Raw genomic sequence first — 27,034 nt, 5'->3', positions numbered from 1 at the left:
TCCTGATTTATTGTAACAGGTGTTTTATTGTATCAATCTGTTTATCGTTATATTTGGTAGCGGACTGCGTGGTCCGTTGTATAGGAAAATATTTCGTAAACTTGTATTTATATTCACGATTACGTAATAATATAATGCGGTCCCAAATCGAAACTGAACGCTTTCTAAATTACAATATTTCACTACACTGTTTAGTTACAACGTGATACACTTGCAATTCTAAGCTTTCGTGCAAATGTTTGATTTTAGTTACAGAAATGTACAAGCTGGCTGAGAAGATAGTAACGCTCTTTCCTTTCTGGCAAAATTGAAATATAAACTTTCAGGTAACACAATATTGTTAACTCCGTTACGTTCGACTGAACTTCGTAAGCTTCGTATTTCCAGATGCTAAATACGGTAAAAATATAGCGAAAAATTATTGACAGCTTGGTGCAATCCGCGAACTATCTACGTGTACAAGTATTTCTTTCCTCTTGTGGATATAGACACAGAAATACAAAAAGTGTCGCAATGTTTCAATTTCACTGCCGAAATTACAAAACAAGAAATGATACAATAAAATGATTTCGTTCTGTTCCAGCATTTTCCAATTTATTCACCATCGTTCTAAAGATCGATGTGTTGCAAGCCTGTGTCTTTCAACTCTAATTATTTCCAAGAGCATACTTCGGTGAAGGCCTTCTTCATGTCGGTTGCTCGGCTGGAGTCAACGTCCGTCTGCTCCTTCCGTTTCCGGCGCCGCTTTCCTATGCACATAACAAGAAATTGGTTTATGCGCAACGACATAACCCTTCGAATTTATTAGTTAACTCTAAATCCCTTATCTCGAGCCAATTAATACATTACGGACAAGTGCACACATTTACGTTCGCCATAATTAAATAAAAAAGCATCGACAACGACGAAAATTATTTTTACGTATCAAATTCGAATTACATGTATTCGCGTATTACTTATTTTAAACGAAAAGTTGTTGCAACGAACTTACTGGTGCAAAATGGTTACAAAAGATCAAATCTCATCGAAACCATTCGATTCTGTTTGTTAGCAACTTCTTTCGTTTTTATTTCGATTAAAAAAGAAAGATACCTATTTCGTTTTCTATCTATATTGTATTAAATCCACTTTGTATCAAAATTTCCCCTTTTACGTATACATCGAGTAACGAATTACAAAGTATTTAATTATTCTATAAAAGTATTATTTTCCCGAGAAAAATAAATATAAAATGTTTTACAACATGCTATTATATTACACATTGCTTTACCAAATAAATAGTCACATTGTACGAATGATCAATGAAATGGTTCTTTACAATTGAATAGCCAAAGAAAAGTATCGTACACTAAAAATGTTTTTCTATATTTTTGCGAGTTATAGGAATGACATATCGCTACAATTTGAATTAAAAAAACACAAACTATCCGTCTAAATTTAACACGGCAGTTTAATTAATATTTCTTTAGTCGCCAATTATTATATTAATAAATTAACTTCTTCCGTAAATAAAAAATGAATATCTCTTCGTTAAATAATCTATATCTATTACGAAACCGTCACCGTTTTATCATCGAATACAAATGTTTTTGTTACAGACAATAATTGACAATTACGAATATAATAATCTAAACGTGACAGTCTAAATTTTGCATAGAATACAAATTCCTGTTTTTTATTTCTATTCTTTGAATAGAACACCGTAACATAAATTTACGTAACGCTTCTTGTACTAACAGTATCACTATGTTTGTTTAATCATTATACATGAGATTCAACAAGTGTATCTTGAACAAGTAATCTTGTAAACATATTCCGAGCACGTAGTTCTGTGTATACATTCTCTCGTTATTTGTTTTAATTGTACATTAATATTGTTCCTCTTTAGGAATGTGTTTCAAAAATACACTCGTATAAATTTTAAATATATCTTCGTTAACTTGAGTCGACGGAACAGTAAAATTATAATGTGCGAGTATAATTGTTCTTCATACGAGCTATGTACATATTTATTAAAAAATATCAGTCTCGCTACGTACATGTAAATTGTAATACTGCCAACGAAATTTTTCAGTTAACCGCTATTAGATCATCATTAATTTTCCAAATAAAATATTACTTGATTGTTTCCAGAGTTGTATACACCAACATTGTAAAACAGTGCTGAGTGACATAATAAATAATGCAAAGGTAACACTTTTCGAACGATAATGTGAAAAGTAACGTTTAATTTGAAATTGATCAAAAACGCTGTGTAAAGACTTTTTCTGTCATAAGTATTTCGAAAAGAAAATAATTGAAAATTTTCAATGTTTTCAAAGAAGTATTCGTTTAACAATTAGATGCCTAACTCTGAAAAAGTATTATAGTTGCATTGTACATTTTTCATTAGCGTGCTGTAAAATTGTATAATAATAACTTTATATTACATTAAGGAGAATTCTAGTACAAAAACTATTGTTTTCTGAGTACACAAATGTATTGTACATTAACTACTAAATTTTATATAAATATAAATGGACGTGTGAAAAAGGTTTGTGTTAAAAAAAGAGTTATTATACTGCTGTATTCAATGTGATTCGCAAAGTTTCGCGTTTCACTTGAAAAATATTTCACATATTAATTATACGTATAAAAGTTAATATTTGTTCGAACATCACGCTCAAATGTTTAGGATTAAATCGATCTCCACTCCACACAGAATGAAGTTTTACCAAAAGCGATGAATTTTCGTTCCACACATTTGTTTCATCCAAAACGAATTAATTTTATAAGTAATATTGCCCTAACATAAGAAATATTAATATTATCGTCTAATCGAGTAAGGTAAAAATGGACGAATGAGAAAGATTTGTATAAAAAGAGTTATCGCACTGCAATATATAAAATGATAATTAAATTATCCTTCGTAATTTGTCACAGATAGTTAGTACCAAATATTGATAAAATCGTATCAAACATTATTTCTACTTTCGAGTTTCGCGAAATAAATTTTTAAAGTGTTTTACATTATGTGTGTATATTGTCGTGCACTTCTAATATAATGAAAGCCTGTACTCACTTTCGATTTTATTACGAGTAAAGTGCAAATCGAATACAATACATTTTACAAATAAAACATTCTACGAAAACAAACACGTCGACAAATTAAATGCATAATAAAATGTGTTTCCTTAACTCCGAATCCGAAAGATCATATCTTGTACTAAAGCATACAAAACAATAAACCAGTTACAAAGTACCGTACTATAACGTTACTCGTAAAATAAATACTCCGTGAAGTATTCTATAAAATCGTATACACTTTAAATACGAAACGAGTTAAGTAGATTTATGAGTTGATCGTTCACTTACTGGCTACACCCTTCGAAACTCGACCGAAAGTCAAATTTATTACTTTCAACACGTTGTACTTGACGATTATGATGTAATACAGAAAACTCAGACCCGTGATTTTTGCTAACATCATGAACAAACTTGCTATTTTATCGCAGCGTCGTTTCGTCATTTCGCGGATAATCCTCGAAACCTTTTTCTTTCTCTCCCTGAAATCAGACTCGTGGGTCAACGCGATAGATTCATTTTTATAATTGTTATCGACCTGCACATCGAGACAGTGTTTCAGTTTCTCGCCGTTCGAGTAATGTTTCTCTTGGCTCGACAAAGATAAAAACCTCGCAGAACCGAGTTTCTCTTGTTCGTCGTTCGTCGAATAAGTCAGTCTCGTTTTCGTCTGCTTTTTAGGATTTTTTCTAACACTAGGGCTAATCGAAGGCAATACGGATACGTTGGGGTCCTTCGAAGGCACTTTGGTCGTTCTTTTCGGTGAACACGCGCTCGTGGCCGAGACTTCGATCTGTTTGTGCTTCATAGAAACGCACACGTTCGCCTGAACCGATTTCTCGTTGTACAAAACCGTTTGCATCGCTTTGTCGAAATACGGTAACACGGTAGCCGTCTTGCTCGAGGTGTGTTTCCTCGTTTTGGTCGATTTGCTTTTGCAATCGTGGCTCGAGTCGCGCGCGGTACCATTGGCATCGGTGGTCTTCACCATGCTACACAACCGAATTTCCGTGATCCTCAAGACGTTTGTCGCTTCTACCTCGTTGTTCAAATCGGGCTCCATGTCGCGACGTAGTATCGTGTATTTCGGCACCGTGTCTTTCTTTCGAGCGTTTCGAATATCTACAGGCAAGCTAAGGGTGTTCTTTAACCCGACTTTCCGCGCGAGCTTTATTTGTTCGACGACCTCGTGATTACCTTCACGGGTCCTCGACGCGGCTCTCGATCGTTCGCGATGATTAGGGCAATGGGTGATAGACTCTGATGATAATTTCAATTCGTTACCTGTGGCCACTTTCCAACCATCGTCGTTCTGTGTCGTCTTCGCACCGTTCGTTGACACGGAGTTTTCCTCTTTTTTCGTCGGGTCCAGTCTATGAACAGAACAAACAAATTCAACGTTATCTGGTTTTCGAAGGTGACATGTTTATTATTTCGGGAACACGCAATCCTCTTCGAGGAGAAACACGACCATCCCGACTTCAAGAAATTCAGATTCTTTTTGTACATTTTCTTTGAATTTAACCCCTCGAGAACACTGCTCCGAAATATTGAAGCGACATTTCAAATATTAACGAATCGTATGCATTTTAAATTTTAAACGTAACATTTCTTATCAATATAGGTACGAATTTTTATCTTCGATGGGTTTTGAGACAATTTCTTAAATGCTTGACTTTTTCGGCATAATTAAAATCTTTTCCGAAAAAGCTCACCGTACCTGAAAAAATTGATATTTTAAAAATTCGGACCTGCGACGATATCGACGTTCATCTGGTTTCTAAAAATTCTGACCATTGGTATAGTAGCGCGATACGAGAACCTTTATATTTTCCATACACGTAGACATTTTTTTATAAAATATGGCAGAATATTGCTCGAAGTATGTACTTATAATGTATTCATTACACGTTTACATTATACATTCTGTAACATCAGGGGAAATTCTTAAATTTGTTTGTATGGGAATACCGTAATAAATGAGCATAAGTTGTTGTTATAGTTATGCCAAAATTAATGGAAAGATATAATTTACATAAGATAAAGATTTTCATTAAGATTAGGAATCACGTCTACTGCTCAATGGTTAAGTCTTCCAGATATTTCTAAATAGACAATTCATACATGTACTTTAGATAGACATAAATAAAAAAATATTAGTAATTTCTATAGCCAACTTTAAGAATATCTTGATCAAAATTTAATACAGAGTTATATGAATTTTATTCAACGTATTAAACGAATTACATAATTATATCGAAACTGTAATACTAACCCTGAAAGAATAATGATTAAACTTTCGAATGCTGATTCGATTACTTCTACACATTCGTACATTAAAAACCAGCTACACCGATTCAAACTTCTCTAAGGGAAGAAGTTCTAATTTTAAAAAAGAATTCTAATTTCACTACAGACCTTGTTTATTGACTTTTATCGTATACTATTAAAACTGGAATTTTTACTATTAGTTAACCAATGATGACTCTGTGAAATCAAATTCGATAAACTTCATCGTGTAATAAGTACATTTACAAAGTCACGATAGTAAGAGTCGAAACACGTATGACAACAAATAAATTGATCGAATTTTCAATAGTGACAGAGATAAACAGTAGAATATATTTTAGCAATTTTTCCATCATCTATCTAATATTCTTGCGGGATCCATCGATAAGTAAACGCTGCGAACGTGCCATTGCAAACAGGACGTTCGGAATTTGCAATAAATATACGATATGGAAATCGTACACGAAACGGACATTGCCGGAAATAAATCGCAAGCATCTACCGTATTTGCGTATGTATTCCGTGATCGTGCATAGAAACACGTTGATCTCTTCCGTCGTACGTACCTACGTACAACACACGATAACGGGAATTGATCGAACGCGCGTGAATATGGACCAAAGTTTCAGCTCTCGGAAAAATCCCATACAAGGCCTGAATAAGGTTTAGCGAAAAAAAAAAAAAGAGATCAATTGCCTCTAGTCGTACACTATCGACCGTAACAGTACGAAGAATTTATTCGGTGCACGTGTTGAAGCTTGCTGCGGAAATGTTGTTGGCCGTAGTCACAACTTATGAATATGCAGCATCACGTGCGTGCATGCAGAATGCACGTGTGTACATCGTCGTTAAGTATGGCTGATCAGTGCAAGAATGCCAGATACCCTTTCAACGGGGAATTTTCTTTCGATGCGTGCCTTTCGCAAACATTAACGACATCAACCAGTCGAATAACCGAACTTAACGAGTCGTCAACATTTTTACATAGCCCGTTTAACGAACGTAATCGAGCCGTATTTTAATTTCGCGATACTTGCACCAATTAAACAATCGCGTAAATTATACACTATCTGAGAAAAATTTCTACTTTACCTGCATCCAACTTCCCTGAAATTCAAATAAATTCTGAATAGTTTCTAATACTCGAATATCTTCGATGATTCGAAAGAAACAAAAATCCTAATCGTTGTTTAAGTAACATCGTTGACTATAGTATTGTTCAACGCAGACCAAACGAATCAAAATTTTAACGCACAAGACGTCTTGCGCTAACTAAGAAGATTCTACGTTAAAAAATAAATCGAAAACGTAGAATGAACTTTTTTTATGCGAGACTTTGTTTACGAAGAAATCGGTTTTGAAACTATTCGGGACACGCGTTTCGCTAAAATTCGGTTTAATGGGTCTTGTTACAAACGGTGATGTTGCTACGGCATTATAGAAACAATATTTCTGGTTAGAAAATATTGATTCTATACAAAGCAATAATTGTAAAAAGAAGCGTGAAAGCAATAATTTATAATCAGAAATACTAGTTTTTGTATAGAGTAATCGGTGAAGTTTAAATTCACAAATACAGTGCACGCACCCCGCGTATTCTTAAAATCGATATATTTTAAAAACATATATAAATATAATAGATATCGGGAGGAAACTATTAACTGAATTCAAAATGAAGTATAACTTACACGATTACTATCTAGGTTACAATTAACCTTTTTCGGCCCTAGTTTCAAATTATTTCGAAGAGTACCCAAACTAGGATTTTATCACAAGGACTCTCTGGTAATATTAATAGTACTCGCGTAACAATAACGATATTAATGTAGAAATTATTAAAATAATTCCACTGTCACCGACAATTCTAAGATCGTTACGTCCAGACTGATAATCGTATTCGAAAATGTTCCAATTCCAAAGACTGAAACCTAACTAGATGTAAGAGTGATTTATTTTTGCCCATGGAATCGTCCCTTTCTCTCACTTATCGCGAGACTCGCTGTACATTTCACAGAAATTTTCTTGAACCGTCACCGACAATTCTAAGATCGTTACGTCCAGACTGATAATCGTATTTGAAAATGTTCCAATTTCAAAGACTGAAACCTAACTAGATGTAAGAGTGATTTATTTTTGCCCATGGAATCGTTCCTTTCTCTCACTTATCGCGAGACTCACTGTACATTTCACAGAAATTGTTCTTCAAGTGTACAAGCAACTGGAAAGGGTGAAGTATGTATACTAGGTTGTTCAATTTCAAAGTTTCGTCGTTTTCTCCATTGTAAAAATATACTATGACGCTTCAACTTTGAACAACTGTAAATGTGCGAACGAGTCGAGAGATCTAGATGAAACTTCGCACATGTTCATCAAACAGTAGAACCATCTTTAGAGAAATAAAACGACGAACCTAACAGCTCCATTTCTTATCGAACGACAAAACTTATCGAACCACCTATTGTACGATAACTTTATTGCTTTGCCCATCAAATGACAAGCCGAAAAAGTAAAAGTGGATTTCGTAATTAAAGGGTCAACGCACCGTCACCATCGTGATCACTGTTCCAGAAATTCATTCAAGCATTCTCGTGTGCATTGTCACGACACTGGCAGCAACCCTATAAGATACATGGGTCAGACTAGCCGGCAACACGGTATTAATGAGGCGCCCACGTGCCGACCAATTACTACGCTCGTAACTCTCGTCATTCCACGGAATGGTAACTGCATTATAACTACAAACGCAGCGACTCATGATTTTATTGCATCTTGTACGAAACCTTGAACTTCGTGTAGCGGATATGTATCTCCTATCCCTGTAAACTTCCGCGAAGGCATTAAATGACGAGGAATTCAATGGGAGCATGGCTCGAATTATTTCAGAACATTCCTATGATTATTTCGAAAGTAGATATTCCCGTTCTTCGTTGAATATACGCAACCTTCCTTAAGTATAATATATCAAGCGAATGGTTGAGTAGGTAAAATTTCTGAACCGATTCTTACGAAGTGAGCGACGTTACCTTTTTATCGCTAAATTATAATCCGTTCATGTCGCATAGGTTGATTTTACATTTCCTTTTTGCCTTACTATTGTTATAATAATAATAATAATTATTATTATTAGTTTATTAATGGATTTGATTCCCCTTTGTATACCATTGATGTAACAAAGTGCATACTAGCTTCGTAAACAAAATGATCTAAGAATATATATCATAAAATAAAATAAAGTACGTAATAATGCTTGTTTAAAACTGCCACTACCTTTATTATTTTCAAATTTTTTTTTTTATGTTACATTTTTCAACTTAACGAACATATTTACCCGTAAGACCAGTTCAATGACCAATGAAACAAAGTCGTTCAAGGTCGCAGCATACGGTACAATAACCTTTAAAAATATTTTACGACGCTGTCCATGATAATTCAATCCATGGTACGAATGTTCCCTTCGAGATCGTTTATCGCGTGTATCTCAATGATCAAAAATGATTTCACAAGCTTCGATAACTTCCGTCATTTTCTGGACTAAAAAATAGAACATTCCTTCGAAGACGACAACGTTACCCTCGATATCTTGATTAGAGTCAACATACTTGAAATATAATCGTCCTTCGTAGCTTGTCGACGATAGGAACGTCGTACGAGAAATATAAGTAAATCACAGTCGATTTGAAAATAACGTAAGTAATGCAACGCGCCAATGTATATACACGCCGAGGAAAAGAACACTGAAAGGAGAAAAGAAGCTGCAACAAAGAAAAGAAGACTCGAAGCATGTTATACTCATTATAGCCGCGATCCCGAAGGATAATCCAGATACAGCGGCTGTGTTCGCCATACTGCTTGCTCGAAAGTATTTGCATTATGCATGGAAATCTACTACCTCCTGGTAGCTTTACCTTCTTCAGACCGTAAACATTACCTCGGTGTCTGATAATATTATCAGATATCCTTCTAAGACAGAACTTTAGAATTCTATGTATGCAACGTATCTATTTCAAAAAAGGAACGGTGATGATGTCACGCGAAAGAACGTAAACGGTGACCAAAATATTACGTTTTTCGTTCACCTTGCTAAAGAACCGTGCCGAAAACCACGATTCTCGTCGTCTCGTGGAAATCGAAATCTGTTATCCGTTTTAACCTTCTGGGGACGGATGTCGAAATATTTCCAATATACTTTTTCCATCCTAGACAATGTCATCTTTGCTAAGAAACTTGTATTCCGAGTATAAAATAGTACGTGTTAACCGATTGAAGAACTATGATTTTTATCGAATCTGAGAAGACACTTCGAACACCGTCTCCGAAGAACAGTTTCATCGTCGTTAACCATTGTTATAATTCGATAATAGTTGAATGACTTTATTGTTACACCTCACGATAAGGCGCCTTAAGAGTTGCTATCGGTAACCGAATATGGATAAATATAATGCGTAAGAAAGAACAGAAGATGACTTTTACATCTCGTAAGATTCAGCTGCACAAAAATCATTACCATCTATAACCCTAGCTGATTCTTGTTTTTATCACTCAAGATTATGATTCTTTTCTTACGGTAATCGATACTTAAAAATTTAAATATCGTTTAAATATAAATGAAAAAGATTAAATATGAGTAAAAAACAAAATACAATAAAATGTAAAGAAAGTATAAACAAAAAATTAATAAACAGTGTTTGCTTTTCATGATGTAGGTATACATAATAAACTATTTTACGATACGAACTATTTTGTGGCGATCGATCACCATAAATCGAGAAATTTTACTAGCCTCGCGACATCGTGGATTAAAGCAGAGGCAAACACGAATACAACTTTCATTTGAAAACATTTTCTCACACTTTCATATTTTCAGAATTATTCTATATATTGTATACAGAGGATCATGATGGAAATCGTAAACCGAATTCGAAATTAAGAAAAATCATTACTAGTTATTCACATTTTAAATACTAATTTCGAATCGGTATTGTTCCATATAGGAACCGAACTAAAGATTCGTACGAGACACAATATCGATGGAAAAATTGTAAAAACAATTTTACGTCGATCGTCCGAAAAATCGTCTCGGTCAAGCTGATAAACATATTCGAAAGTGCTCCGACCCGAAATACTTAAATGTAACTAGATGCAACGTGATAAAATACGCAACGAGGGAAGGTAGCTGTCTCTACCGAAATAACTTGCGCTCTGCGCGAAAATTACTTGGTAATAACGTGGTTAAGGTGCTCGACGATATACAGCGCTATTACAAGATTTTTCTGCAATAAGCCATCCCGATTTATCGCGGGCGCGTTTGAATCTTAATCTTTTTCCAATTTGCTGGCGCTACAGAAGGCAATTGCCTCGATCGCTCGGATTCACCATTGGCCGTTTCGAAGCAGGTAATTACGCGAATGGTCAGGCAAGGTAACCTGTTTCACGGCAATTAATATACACGTACAGGGCGAGACATTTTTTTTCAGATGCGTCGTAATAAAACGTACGACACGGATATCAAAAAGTTATTGGACATGCGCGGAAATATACGATTCGCGATTAACGTCGGTTTCTTTGCCGAAAAATACAGAGTGTCGACGAAACAATAAACGTCACCGTTACGACTTTCGTCTTTCCCAAATACGGTTAACGCATCATTTTTACGCATAATTTCACCCTCCAACCGGTATAAAATCTGTGTCGCGGTTCGATAATTGTATCGACGGTTTCATCTACATAATACCTTAACACACGGTTCTCTTCCAGTTTTTCGACCAAAAGTGATCGATCTTTTTTCTTTTATTTGCACATCGGTACGATTCAGAATTATTGCAACAAGAATTTTTATCTTAACGAAATATTTGGTCTATAGTAGACTGTAGAAATTCTTTTCTTCGCATCGTTAAGTTAAATGTCGAAAATTCCATAAAAGAACCTATTTTTCCAAATTTTATCTTAAAAATCACCGGTAATTAATTTTTGCCGAATGGTCTCCCTTAAATGCTACAACAAATAGCAATTTCTGTAAAAATGTTAATTCGGATACTCAAAGAGAACGCTTGGTAACACGTTGTCCTGTTTTGGTCATTCCTATGAGATTGTTATAATATTTTTTTTAATTTAATTTTTACATGTATTTATGGGTACGATTCGTAAGAAATAAACTAAATTAATTCAGTAGAGAAGATTTTCCTACCGCTGATTAATTCAGCGGAGGAAAGGTTAAAGTCACCCCCCTTGTCGTGACTCGAAGACCTAATGAGCAACGCTATCTCGATATCCGAGATACGCATACGATGATGATGCACCGAAGTTTTCAAAGATGCAACTTTGATCGGCTTCGAGGTAAGGTATATACTTTGAAACATAACCACGTGTCAACCCACAGCTAACGATTCAGACAAAGACTAACGTCCTCGTAACACCAGGTCGTCGAACCTCCAAACAATAAAAACAAACTTACGCTTCTACAGCGTTAGCTGACCTTACCAGTTTGTCAACAGTCCTCCTCGACTCGTGAAAATCGATCGTAACAATAACTAAAGGAAACTTACCCTCTACTCTATACAATCGATCATATTGATTTATTAAATCGTCAACATCTATGTAAATTGTGTCGTCGTCAAAATATCATGTAAACCCAAACACTTGATCCTATTCGGTTCCAGAGCCTCTACAGAAGAAGATTAGTTGAAAAACGATGTTTATCAACCTCGACAGGATCAATCTTGCCAAAACTTGTGCCAAAATTTTAACTAGGAAAGAATTATTGATAAGTTGTTCGTCCACAACTGCTGTAGCTCCAGCCAAAGCGACTTTAGCTTACCCCAAGATTCGTGACCTCAAAGTCTCAACACGTGCCACCTCGCAACAGTAATATTGTTACAATATCTTTGACAAAGGTATATTTTTTAGGGCAAGTTCGAGGACGATAACCAAACAGATGATACCAAAATGAATAGTCCCATCTGTCGTTCTAAAAGTCACCGAATACTTCCTCGAATGATTAACAAGCACTAAAGCAGGGGAATTGAGTTCGTTATCGTTCATCTTCTTACAACGTGGACTTTCTCCTACCATCGTTTCTCTCTCTTTCTCTCTCATTTCGGCGCTGGAACACGCCAATTTTCCTTTCTGCACCGAAAACGACTCAAGGTTAACTTCATTTTTAATTCTCCCCGTGATAGCATCTACTTTTCCTGCAGCTCTGCAGCCACGATGCTGGCAAAGCGGACAAGATTAGCCGATACTTGGTTACAAATTGGGAAGCGTTAAAAATACAATGGTTACTTCTTAACGTAAAATACCGTGAAACGAAACGTACAAATCTATTAGTCGAAAGTAAACAAACCGCTGGCAACAAGCGTTGGATCGGTGCACGTGTGTGTCACGGGCGTGTGCGTTAAGGGGTTAATGGTTGTTCGACGCGATAAAAATGCTCACGGTTGCTACAATGTCCCGTATTATTCACGTTCCTTCACGGCGGTGGATAGAAATTTATTACGATCGGACTCTCGACCCACTCCGACGCAGGTGAACCAGATGTCTAATAATCTCTTTAATAAATGATTCGGCATCACAATAAATAACATTTAATAAGCGTGCTACGTGTGATTCCTTTGGAGTTCGTAAGGCGGTAAGTAACCTAGGCAGTCGGGGGTTAATGTACCTCTGACTGATATTAATAGCTTAATGCATAGCCACAGTGATCTGCATCGTAAATCGTCATTACTTGCCGCGGTTTACTTCGATTCGCGGTCTGTTCGTTGGAATCGGCAACGTTATTTACCCGGTCAGATATGCAAAGTGACCGGCTTCTTCGTCGCCGGTATTCTTTATTCAACGGGAGATAACAAATCCCGGTTGAAAAGTTTTAATTGCGAGTAAAACCCGCGCATAATGTACCGAGATGTTTCCATGGTTTTTCACGCACACGTTGCATTACGTTCGCGTGCATTCGCGTTTTCAGCCTCAAATTAATAGTACGCAGAGTGCTTTAAATCTTTGTGAATGGTAAACATCTGTACCGGTTACAGATAAGGTTTACGAATGTTTTATGTCATTCTTCGTGATCAAACATCTTAGTAATGTACCAGTGTACAAAGAAAGGACTACGTAATACGTTCGAATCGTCTTATTGAGTAAAAAATTCTCCTATTTTTATCGCTGAGGATAAAAAACGAAAAATGCGTAACCTGGCCCGTGTGAATAGCAAATCTGACGTAGATCAGAAGAGACGTTGTTTGAAAAATCAGCTTTGCACAGGGTGGCTCGTATTACTGGCTCTACCTTTAAATCGGCCATAGATGGAACAAATTGTCGTAAAGCAAAATTAATTGGTTATAAACACTGCGTAGTCCTATATTAAATTTATAGACTGTTACGAAACGGTTCAATTAAAAAACGTTGCACTTTTTTTAAAACGAAACCCCATACTGTCGATACACCGATCGATATAATTTTTCGACGTTTAAAAAAATATTATAACGTTACTGCAATGACAAAATTCGATTACATAAAATGCAAGGAAAGAATTACACTATGAAATTTGGGTTAAAATATAGCAAGGGTTAAAAATATACATTTTCTAAATACGTTGGTTCTTTTTCTCCATAAGAAATCTATTCTTTTTCTAATAATTTATAAATTTTGTACAATAAACCTATATGTTTTCTCTATAATAAACCTGTTGAAAATAAAATACGTCCAAACGTATTTATGTACAACCATTCGTCTCTTCGGAGTAATATACGTTCTGGAAACACGTGAAGTGTTTAATTCACGCTGTAAATAAGAATTAGAGGACCCAGGCAAACTGCATCTAATACCCTCTTCCATACTAGTTTTGTTTCGCGCTGCGTAAGATTTTAACAAGAACGATATACCTTCCCGAGAAATAAAATATAAAATAAAATACAGTACGTTATAGTTATTTCTTTTAACAACCCATAACTCCCAATAAAACCTATTCGTAATATGCAAGGGAAAAAATTACACTTTGAAATCTGTGCGTGATTTTGGCACCGGTCAGAAATGACCCACCTTCGGCTTCCACGAGGTCCGTCCTCCGAAGATTAAAAACAAATATTTTCTAAAAACGCTGGCTTTTCTTTTCTCTACAACAAACCTATCCTTTTCGTAATAATTTATAAATTTTGTATAATAAACCTACACGTTTTGTCCGTAATAAATCTATTCGTACAATGCAAAGATTTTATAATAAACCTAATAATAGATTTTTTCTCTATGATAAACCTATTCGTAAAATGCAAGGAAAAAAGTACACTTTCAAATCGATTTGTGCGTGATTTCAGCACGGGTCAGAAATGACCCGGCTTCGGCTTCCACGAGGTCCGTCCTCCGAAGATTAAAAACAAATATTTTCTAAAAACGCTGGTCTTTCTTTTCTCTACAACAAACCTACTCCTTCCATAATAATTTCTAAATTTTGTATAATAAACCTACACGTTTTGTCCGTAATAAATCTATTCGTACAATGCAAGGATTTTATAATAAACCTACTCGTAAAATGCAAGGAAAAAAATTACACTTTGAAATCGATTTGTGCGTGATTTCAGCACGGGTCAGAAATGACCCGGCTTCGGCTTCCACGAGGTCCGTCCTCCGAAGATTAAAAACAAATATTTTCTAAAAACGCTGGTCTTTCTTTTCTCTACAACAAACCTACTCCTTCCATAATAATTTCTAAATTTTGTATAATAAACCTACACGTTTTGTCCGTAATAAATCTATTCGTACAATGCAAGGATTTTATAATAAACCTACTCGTAAAATGCAAGGAAAAAAATTACACTTTGAAATCGATTTGTGCGTGATTTCGGCGCGGGTCAGAAATGACCCGGCTTCGGCTTCCACGAGGTCCGTCCTCCGAAGATTAAAAACAAATATTTTCTAAAAACGCTGGTTTTTCTTTTCTCTACAATAAACCTATCCTTTTCGTAATAATTTCTAAATTTTGTATAATAAACCTACACGTTTTGTCCGTAATAAATCTATTCGTACAATGCAAGGATTTTATAATAAACCTAATCGTAAAGTGCAAGGAAAAAAATTACACTTTGAAATCGATTTGTGCGTGATTTCATCACGGGTCAGAAATGACCCGGCTTCAACTTCCACGAGGTCCGTCCTCCGAGGGTTGAAAACAAAAAAAAAAAACAAAAAAGGAACATCGTTCGTCGAAACCAAACGCAAGGAAGAAACGTCTCTGAAGACGTTGCCCGCGGTATCCTCTCCCTCTCGTGTAGAACCGAAGGTAACGAACGAGACGGGCGACAATAACGTAGCGGAGAATGGTGAAAATTAATAAAGGAGCGGAGGAGGAGTGCATCGAAGTCTCCGTGGCGATAGGTGACCACGGATGCGGCACGCGGCACGCGAACGAGCATCGTCGATAAATTACTAGCCGCGGCGATGTTTCCGCGTGACATGAAAGCTCCGTTCGGTGGAAAAGAAGCGTCTCGCGCGCACGGGAAAGCAGCCTCGGCAGCGCGGCTTCGGATAAAAGTCGCATGCGACACAGAAGCAGTCCGCGGCGGTGTTGGCGCGCGTTTGCGGAGTGATGCATTGGTACCGCCAAGTGATATATGCTTATGGGGCATGGCGGGGTACTGGACACGCACACGCGAGGCCACGTAAGAGATACACGCGTGTCCGGCTACAGCGTGTTCATTATGTACTCCGGCGAATCATAAAGCAACCACCGGTGGGAGGGGCGGAGCGGGGGGGATAGGGAAAAAGGATTAAAATCGCGGAGAATTTTCCGGGCGGCTCTTAACGGGACGAAAGCTACGCACGCACACCAGCCTGGACTTTTCCAATCGATATGATTTAAATGCCGTTTTAAGAAGGCGGGATCCACGCACGGAAAAATTCAACCGCGAGGTGTTCGACTCAAATTGTAATTTATACGGCTATTACCGGGCCGAGGTTGACCATTATAAATTGTCGCTGTATCTGCCGCCGTTCTTATTTATAGTTCGCAAATAAATGCTGCAATAATGCATCGGGCCCGACCGGCGCGTATTTGCGATGCTAATAGGCGTATATTTAACGCCGGGTATTCGGGTAAACGCGAATCACACGAGGAGATTGTAATTAAGCAATTACAAGACGCAACGATTCTTGTTACAGCGAGAAAACCTACGCCATTTACAGCACGCCTAGCTATTGTAAATGCAAACCAGAAGGAGATCTCTGGAACGAAAGAAGCTGGAACGAGGGTAATTCTGCGTCTCGTTGGGCGATAAGATTGCTCAAGGGAAAAAAAACACTCTGGCGGTTGAAAATGTATGCAATTATCGAGAATTTTGTCCGGTTTATTTTCATGCTTTTTCTAATAAGTGTTTAACGTTTAACGACGATATATCGTTGCGTTTAACTTTTTGCTATTTTCTGTACCGGTTGGTGCCGAGACTGCGTATACGGTACAGTGATAAGATAGAAACTCGACACGGGGCATTTTCTTGAATAGATATTAATAAATGAGTAAATATTGCACATTTTCAATAGCCTGTATTGTATACAGGCCCAACTAAGTATAAATGTTTATAATAATACTCAAATTTTGTTTCAGTAACGTTACACTTACTACACTAATCGCTTCTAACGCTTGTCATGCATCATGGAATTGTCCTTTAGTGTTGTGGTCCGATATCGGTTATTTTGTTACAAATAATTGAAAATGCAAATATTTGTATTTCGTACTACGTGGTCCACACGAAGCTATAATAAAACGATTTTTTTTCTTGTGTGTAGATATTGTTTGTAAAAGAGAAATTAATTTTTATGTTTTTCATAATGTTTTACATTTATGTTATTCGTATGATTTTCAACAAATATTGAAATACAATTGGCATCGATTTACTCTTCCTTTATTTGGTAATATGCTCCTTTTTGAATATTGTAAATAATCATTATCATTCTTACTTCGTTTTTTATAAGCTTTTACTCAAAGCTTAGCAAATTCCTCAAATTGATGCAATATTTTTCGTATAATTTAAAAAATTACACTTTTTCCTCCTCGATTGATTCTTTTTAATCAATTTGCATCCAAGCGCGAAATAATCCGCGAGCCAACGACTCCCATTTTACCAGTTGCAACAGACTACGTTTAACCACTTCTGAGAACTTTTTGTTTCCATTAGTTTGATATACATCAGTGTATTCTAAATAAGTTTCACTCTTTTGTGAAAATCGTTCAAACTGCCATTATAAGTATTGCAGCACGCAAAAAACACTATGCGAAGGTGCAAAAGAAGCCTATAAAAAAATATTTTGTTATACAATATTGTGTATTGGTCGTTTTAAACGGTATATTGTTAATAAACTCCATAAATAATTTTGATGCTCGTTACTGTACATACGATGAACCGTTCGCGGTGATACGGGTCAGTCGTTGGTTGAACCTCGCTGATGTTTGATGTTTGAACGTTGATGCAAATGGGTTAAGAAACACAGGAGGTATACTTTAATCCTTTGCACTCGAGAGACGACTGAGAGTCACCAACTGGTGCACTAGAATTTTTAAAATTTGTCTAATTTCCAAGAAAAACTTCCTTCGTGGCTTGAGATAAAAAGAAGTGCCTTGTAAAATATACGAAATATCTTGATACGACAAGATCCAAGTTTATTCTACCATTTATTTTTACTTTCGGTGTAAAAAATTTCTTCGATGTTTTCAATTTTTCGCATAGAAAAGTGCTTCGAGCGCAAAGGGTTGATATTCCGAACTATCGGTGGATAGTTCTAGTGTGAAAATCAACCGTTATCGTCCACCGTCTACCGACATATTCGGTGGATAATAAACACGAAACGCGCGAGAGGAATGTTATATTTTCGTACAATTTAGAATCGAGTCAGCTTCGACCAGTCGCAGAAACGAATAGAACGCGAGAGTCGTAGGCTGCGATCTTTCAACCCGAAACGGTGTATCCCCTTATTCCAAATTGAAAATCCTCCTCCTCTGTCCACGTGTCCGTTGAAACTGATTCATACGCGCGCATTTGCATCGCGAACGCGTCCCCGTCGAGCGACACGACACGTTATTCGAAACGTGTTGCATTATTCTAATCAAGACCCTAATACCGGCGTGCTTTTGCTTTTATTCGCACGTGGGCAATGCGGCTCGTTTGTACCCGTAATGAGCGCGATTGGGCGCGCCTGTACGTCGCCGCGATCCGATACTACGGACGGTTTCGAACGATCTTTTCGTTCAAACAAACCACTTATTTATTTTCCCCATATTTTACAGGGGATTTCGCGGTACCTTAAACGGGCTCGATTCGTTCGTTGACCGCGTTATTCGAAACGGCGAGCGTCCCGCCAATTTCACGTTGCTTTTCATTCAACCAACGATGATCCACGTTATTGGGTTCGTTACGCGTACAGGTAAAAAATATGACTCGTAACGCGTCCGTGAGGCTGGAAAAATAATGATCGGAAAGAAGGCCATCGATGACCGAGCCACTGTACGACGACTTCGGTGTACGCGATAATTATGTACCTGTTGTACTCCTCGTACGAAATAACCGGGCTGAACGAAAAATAGAACGTGACTCACCGCGCACACCGATGACCCACGCGTTAATAAATGGGTCGACGATGGTCGTAAGTTCGAACGAATCGTTCCAGATTCGGCGAACATTACGATCTTCGCGTTTCTTCGTCCGCGAAGGGTACCGATGAAACTCGATCACCTTCTAAAATTAGATACTTAACGAAACGAATGTAGAACAAATACGCTCGGGGAGTTTACCATTGGCGCGAGTCCCTCCGACCGAGATCGCACCGTAGAAAATCGCTTCTTCTACGCGGTCCCATTCGTGAGTACCGCGGGTCCATTAATCAACGCGTAGAAATCATTTTTCAACGCGCATCGATCAATTTATTGATACACGTCGGATCGATTCATGATCGGCGCGTCCGATAAGTCTTGCCGACAGCGGCGTGGAACTCTGATTTACTGGCGGCTCTCGTAGCGGGCGTCGGTGGTTCGCGCATACGATGGAAAATAAATGAAAAGAAACGCGACGGAGGAGGAATCGAGCGGAGAAGACGAGGAAGAAGGGCTGGGAAGGCGAGACACGCGTGTAACAAGCGTCGCGGGCATTAATTTAAAATGAGCTCTACGACCCTATGCAAATCACCCGTGTACAGGAAATCCATGGAAGCCGCCTAGGGTATGAAATCGGCGCCCCTCTTCGCTCGTCCAGTTGGCTGGACGAGCTTGGCTCTTTTCCTCTTCGATGCGCCGCTTGAAATTATTATCGCGCGGAGCTTATTCCGCCAGCGCCGATAACGCGTTACTCTTCGTTCTTTCGCTGTGGTTCCCGCTACCTCTTCCCGGCGTTTAATGCCCGTGCCGTGAACCTGCGGCACCCCGCAGCACCGATCTCTTCACCGTGTCCGAGTGCCTCGGGGATAAGTTATTGCCTAGGTGGACCACGCGATTCGCCGCTCTTGTCGCGTCACCGTACCGTGTCGAGTAATCGGGAAGACGATTCCGCTGCGGGCGCTCTCGATAAGCGCGAGGATTAATCGGTGGGAATTACGGCGATCGAGTTAAATTGTGCGAGCACGGAACGGTAAATCGATCGGAGAAGAAGCAAAGTCGCCGCGAAGAATCACCGATGAGAGATAACGGTGGGGAGATTGGCGAATTTAACTCCCGGCATTACTATAACGGCTCGCCCCGATAAAGAAAAATATCGATAATTACGGATCGCATCTGCATAATGGTTTCCATTATGTTCGCAAAATTGCGGGAGACCGTACGCACCCATCGTACTTTACGAGCACGACGCAATTACGATACCATGTGCCACGCATTCGACGAGAGAAAATCAAGCTCCCGCGTTCTATTTATAATCGCAGACGTTGATACTCGCCGAGCGTTGTTCGAACGATTTATCAACGTTAAAACGTCCAATGGCCGATTCCGGATAGGGTCAATGGTAAAAGTAGCCTCGGTTAGAATGCACAATTGCCCCGTAAAATGTACGTACGTATTATCGATTACTTACTCGGACGAAGATTTCCTTTTACGCTCTCCTGGGTTCAGGTTTATCTCCAACGATGCTTGATGCTCGACATACTTTTGTATCCTATACGTGCTCGTTTTGCATAGATTCTTCGCCACTGCGCTAGCTTGCTCGCGACGATTCAATGCTACGTACGCGGCCGTGTCGGATAACCACGATACGTACACGCCTCCTGCAACCGAAGTACCATGAATTACTTCTTCTTCGAATAAAACTGGTATGTACTATTTTACGAGGACGAACGAATGAAAAATTTACTACGTTATAGCACTCACCAAATGGACTAAATAGTTGAGAAATGTCACTATGTTTCCAAGTTTTTGGGAATGTTATATGAAACACGTGATCTCTGGTAGGGTTTGCTGGACACAAAAAAAGATGTTACGTTAATAACGTCGAGTTGTAGATCGCGTTTAAGAATACAAATATCTATATAAAAGAACTTACGATCCTTTCCGACTAAGCTTACGTAAGGATAGTCTTTTAACCTTGCTATGAGAAGTCTGAAACAAAATTATAAATTATGTACCAATTGAACATTATTAATAACATGGAACATAACGTGACTCACTTATTTATAAAAGGATTGAGAAGGTGTGAATCTGCCAAGACTATTGGAATTTCAGGCTTTTGCAAGGATCCTAAAACAAATAAGTTGTAATAAATACACGAAAGAATTCAGAGTGTATATAATGTACTTGTACGTTGCATACTAACCAAGGTAATTACACAACGCAATGAAGCATATCCCAGTGATGTATGCATCGTAACCTGCCTCGTGGCATTTTTCTGTCATTGTGGAATAACCTCTCCCATCGATAGATTCTACTTCAGGAATTTTAAACGGTGATTTGCTAACCCTTTCCAATAATACATTTAAATTCGACGATGGTACGTTTTCCTTGAATTGTTGCGATTGACAAAATACTTTGGTATCTAAAATTCTATTTAAAAAAAAAAATTCGAACAATGAATCGTGTTTACATTGTCTATTCGAGAAGAATACTAAAGAAATCTGTTTAGCGTTACCTAGGAAACAAACTGTGAACGAGAGATTTAAATTCCAAATAACTTTCTGGCAACGGTCCAAAAAACTTGTGTATTATGTGACAGAGATCTAGTAACATGTTGTGTCCGATGATTAACTTCCTCTGAAATGAAAATACATTTCGAAATACATTAACATCTTTTTAATTCGATAAACACAATGTACCGATAGAACTTACAGACTCTGCAATTTTTCTCAAGAGCACGCTTAATCCAACGGCTTGTTTAATCTCTGCAATTTCTCTCTCTCTTCTATCGGTTTCCTTCTGTTCTTCTTCTTCCGTGCTACTTATTCTTTGTACTATGAGACTATGTCCGAAACAATCAGATTTACTTTCGACTGTCAACTTGTTCGGCCATCTCAGCCTTACTTCTTGATGCACAAGTCGCCTAATAAAAGCGTTACACTTGTCTATTGTTAATTCTTCCGCTTCGGAAGTTAAAAATTCGTCTACCCTTGAACTGAAAAAATTTGTCGTTAAATTTTATCTCGTTAACCGAGTAGACAACGTTATCGACTGTATTACCATATCTCTTCGATCTGAGGTCTATCGTCATCGGAAATAGGTATCAACTCTGTCGCTTCACCCCTTGCCTTTTGCCTCTCCTCCAACCGCTTTACTAGCTTCTCCTCTTCGCTCACGGTCAAGTAAGGAATACCCAACATAAAAAGTTTATTAAAATCAAATCCTTGGGTTGCCAGGAATGATATACACGATGCCTGACACATGAATCTGCAATCTGGAGCTGCACGATTCAAGGGTTTTGGAAAAATATAAAAGTTGTACGATCGCTGACTATACCTATAAAAAAAAACGTTGTCGTATTATATTAACACCTTCCTAGTGCATAAACGAATCTAAACAAGTTTATCGACTACACTATTTATTCATAATAATTTCTCAATTCGATAAAGAATCGATGGATGTAGTTCTACGTCCAAATAGTTCGATCTCACAGATAATGGAAAATATGGATAAAAATTGAACAAACTTACTTATTTGTTTTGGTATCAAATGTAAACACGGAAAGGCCAAATTGTACGAGAAGGAAGTCCATAGATCCTGCTCTCAGTTTTGTATAATACTGAGTGGGTGTGTCGAAGGCACCGGCATCAGGGCCTGAATTAAGTCCTGTGAATTCTCCATCGATTCCAAGAAATGATGCATCTTTTAGAATGTCGTCCAATTCTTCAAGGATCTCTTCAAAATCTGTAGAAAATTTGTAAATATTTATATGTATCGATTGACAAATTAACAATAGTAATTATTCTACGCCAAATTTGTCGTTTCGTGTATGCGTGATGATTGTAGAGCAATACACAGGAAGTTATATATCAACTGCGCAACTATTACATTGTTCATAATTATTGGTTAATTACAACATCTGCCTGTTTAATAATCACAATTATTTCTTCTATAAATTTTGATTTTATAATGCTATGATAATAAATAGTTTCCTCAATTTTAAAATCAGAAGTTACAATTTTATGTATATATTACATTAAAGTGTACATTTAAATTTCGCAGTCATATATAAACAATTTTTTTACAAATGAAAAGATAGGAAAAGTATAAAATGAAACTGTACTCGATTATCATATTATTTTTAACAAGTAAATAATAATTCTTAATAACAGGTGCTTTCAAAGTGTTTAGTCTAAAATACGTAAAATACAATGTGATAGATCGTTAGATTTAACAACCTCTTTAAACGCGATTAAATAGCGCGGGAATCGTTTACATGGAAGAATTTTCTTTTTAAGTAAACTAAACTTTTATTCATTTATTATTCAAATATAGGCCGTAAAAAGAAATATCCGACCTTATTAATGTAAATATTTGTGCACTTTTTCATTTAATTTGGTCGTAGTTGAAAACTGTAATAAACTATGAAAACTCTATGAGAGTTTAATATAAGTTTTGTTAAAATACCCTACAATGTGCAATCAAATGTTTTATCTGAATTAAAAAAATACGACAAGAAATCGAAAAGCAATGGATCCTGGAATAAAGATAACGGAAAAGAAACATTGAAAATACATGGAGAAGTTTACAATACGGTTAGACAGTAGCTACTTTATCGACATGTTACCTATGATATGTATTTAGCAGTTTACTATGTAAAGTGATATCGATAATTACAAATTCTACGTGAATAAAGAAAAAACGTAGTATATCTCATATTAACAGTCGCCATTTTTTGATTTTCAGTCATAAATTTATAGATTTACGATTTACCAACACATCGCGTCGGTATTTCAAGTCGTACCAATATATTATGCTTCATATGAAAGGTATTGCAAGATTGAATTACAAATAGATTCATAATTACAACATTAAATTCGTTTCTCAGTTAAAATACTTTAATAATCAAAGTATAAACTGTACAAATTTAATGATAAATATACTCTAACATTTCATGATTAATTACTAATATAAAGAGTAATGAAGAAATAAAATATATTTCTTACCATTTTATGATAAAATGGTATTTTAACGATATTGTTTCATAATAATTACCATTTAACTCGATAGATTAACCGATACTAACTAAACATGTTATTGACATCAAAGGTACAACAGTGCTGAGAAAAAGTAAACTTGTAACAAGTACTGTTATTACTACGTAAATTTAGAAAAGAAGGAAGTAACTCTGGAATTAATAATGACTACTTTACAAATGCATTCGAATATTGTAATTTAGCAATTAATTATTTTTCATCGTACGTGCAATTACAAAGTAACCTGCTAACTTCGCTTTCACTTTTGCAACATTATTTAGCTTAAACATTTAAATTACAAGGTACGTCGTAATAGCAATATAAACCTTAAACAATAAATAGCTTAAAACATACCAAAGTGGAATAAACTAATACCAAAACTCTTCTCTAAGAGTTTAATTATGTGAAATCTTAATTTTCTGTGATATTCTAGATAAATTATGGTATAAAAGTATTTGTATTCTTTTCAATCACATTACATATAATAGGAGAGGGAACAGGATATAAAGTGAACAAACCATATTAATATAGAAGATCAAACTTATATTTATCATAACTTTTGTAAGGAATGTAAATTTTGGATTGAATAAAATCTTTATAATAGTACCATAAACTAATTTTATGACAACTATATAAATAGCGAATCTAGATACAACACATTTAATTCGCTCAAAACATAAATATAACACATTTTATTGATCTACGTTAAACATTGAATCCATTATATTTATAAAGATTACATTAGTAAAAATTTGGTCAAAAAATTCTTGTAATAAATCTCCCAATAACAATATTATCTTAAAGGTGTTGGAACATTAGGTACAATTATATGTAATTTTAAAGTTTTGTTTTTATATTTTACCGTCAATGGCGATCCATGTTAAACTCTTCTAATTACAGTATATTGTATCAAGAATATAATACATCCTACCTTAAACTGGTATAGTTCAATATCTGCAAAATGTTGTCAATCCAGGTTAAAAAAATCATTTTATTCATAGTTAAATTTAAACCTTAACAAACACAACAAATTTAAATATTTGTTCAAAGCAGAGAAAAGATTATAAACATGAAGGAGATATGATTTAAGTAATTGAATAATTCTAATTCTACAAAATTACATGGATTATCAGAAAATATGGGAATTATAAAATGTTTGTATGAAATGTTTTGAAGAAAAAGGCTTCATACAGAATATCGCAGTTACAAAGCAGAGGAGATATACTTTCTTATTTAGTACAGAATCCATTTGAAAAGTAAAGAAGCAATAGTGTGGACCAACCATGTAGGGAAAGTATAAGTGTTCTAATTTTTCTTCGTGTTTATCGACGTCTCTGCATGTTTGATTCAAAAGAAGCAACGTGCCCATACACAAAACCCCGTCATAAGAAATTGGTCACAGAGAAAATAGAGTGCTATAAACTCACAATCATCACGATGACTAAGAGTAGAACTTCTATAACATTAATTTTTTTCGGTTACTCACTATTGCGAGTCACTTCCATTTTTTAACCTTATACGTTGTTTATCCACACTCAACCTGTAGCGGACATTTCTGATTTCCTACCCGGAACTGGAATTAGACGCGGAAACTAACGGGATCCACCGATCCCACACGATCTTTTCGTACTTAACCATGTTGAATCGGTAGATTAGAATGGAAACTCTACTTGACGAGAATTATTTAGTGATTAAGTCGCCATCTGCAGTACATGTGATGTACTATAAACGTATGTAGATAGTGCTTACGTTGTACCGTGGCACTGAAATATAAAATTCTCTAATATTAGATAAAGAAATTATTTAACAATAATTTGTATTGTACAAAGAAATGATGTGAATTCTAAGTATAAAATAAACAATAAATAGTAGTTTCAAATTGATGATAGTTTATATCCATTCTTTTGTTGATATTGCAAATATTCTGAAATTAATATTATCTTATAAATTAGTTGAAACATAAATTTATTTGTGACTTATACTTGTAATAAAGGAGAGCCATTATATAAATTTACTCTACTATATTACCATTAACTTCATATAAAACCTGAATCAGATACATAATTAAGTAACGCATGAAATTTTATGATTACTTATTACATTTATGAAGTTAAATATTTTAAAACATAACAAAATAAATTATTGTTTATACAAATATATAATAACATCGTATTTGCATACATATAACAAGTTAATTAAACATCAAGATTCTTGTATAAATTATAATATAAAGAATTTACAATGAACTAAAGAGTTATTTCGCATACCTGCGTGCTTTTAAAATTGAATAAAAAAAATTAATTGTTGGCAATTTATCAGTTGATTAAAACGAACTACTTTTAAAAGTTAATGTTAAGTTACAATATCACCAATTGAAAAATGATAACAGATGTTACCAAATAACTTGCTTAAATGTTAAGAATACGCAAGATTTTATGGATCATATGTATAGTTGCAAACAATATTTGTTCGCTACAAAATTTGAGATCAATGAATAAGAGAAATAAAACTTAAATCACAGTTGAATTATTATACATGAATAATTAAAAATTAATTTGGAAATAAATGAATATAAATTGTTTGTTCTGTTGTCATACATATTATCAATTATTTGCATTTTAAACACTACTCCCATTGAATTTTTATATTCATTGTAATTTCAACAAATGTAAATCAAAGGTTATTTTCCATTTTGCCATCTGAGGTTCATTATCGAAATATAAACAGTGAAAGTTTTTACGCGTGTGAATGTGTGAACACGTGTTCTCTCAGCTGACTAGGATATATGGCACGTATGAGTCGCATTAATAAAACTGTTTATATTTCGGTGATGAAGTTTCAGATTGTAAAATGGTACAAGACTTTTCAATTTCTTTTGACATGAGTTCTTAATTCTAAAAAAAAAGGTTTTACATTTCCGTTAACCTTGTACATCACTGTATGCCGTAGACATATTGATGAGGAATTGTAAAAAAATATTTGAAGTTTATAAAAATAGAACTCTACGTAAAAAAAAGTACTCAAACAAGAAATAGGATCAGAATTACGTCCATTACTTTGTAATGTAGCAATCATACGACAG

The 27,034-nt window shown here is 35.9% G+C and overlaps 1 protein-coding gene across 1 annotated transcript; it reads right to left on the bottom strand.

Annotated features, from left to right (window-relative positions):
- On the bottom strand, positions 1–27,034 carry LOC143148328 (poly(A)-specific ribonuclease PARN). The gene is made up of 13 exons (XM_076314583.1): positions 27,009–27,034; positions 25,439–25,715; positions 22,447–22,660; positions 21,977–22,252; positions 21,629–21,911; positions 21,432–21,553; positions 21,120–21,346; positions 20,974–21,043; positions 20,850–20,905; positions 20,678–20,764; positions 20,385–20,574; positions 4,348–4,436; positions 1–749 (listed from the first exon to the last, which is right to left on the bottom strand). Exons 2-13 carry the CDS (start codon positions 25,455–25,457, stop codon positions 652–654), a joined length of 1,731 nt encoding a protein of 576 aa, XP_076170698.1. The 5' UTR covers positions 25,458–25,715; positions 27,009–27,034; the 3' UTR covers positions 1–651.

Source organism: Ptiloglossa arizonensis, chromosome 6 (assembly GCF_051014685.1).
Source record: "Ptiloglossa arizonensis isolate GNS036 chromosome 6, iyPtiAriz1_principal, whole genome shotgun sequence".
Lineage (NCBI taxonomy): Eukaryota > Metazoa > Arthropoda > Insecta > Hymenoptera > Colletidae > Ptiloglossa > Ptiloglossa arizonensis.
Note: the sequence above shows the minus strand (reverse complement) of the source record. Positions and strands in the feature narration are given on the sequence as shown.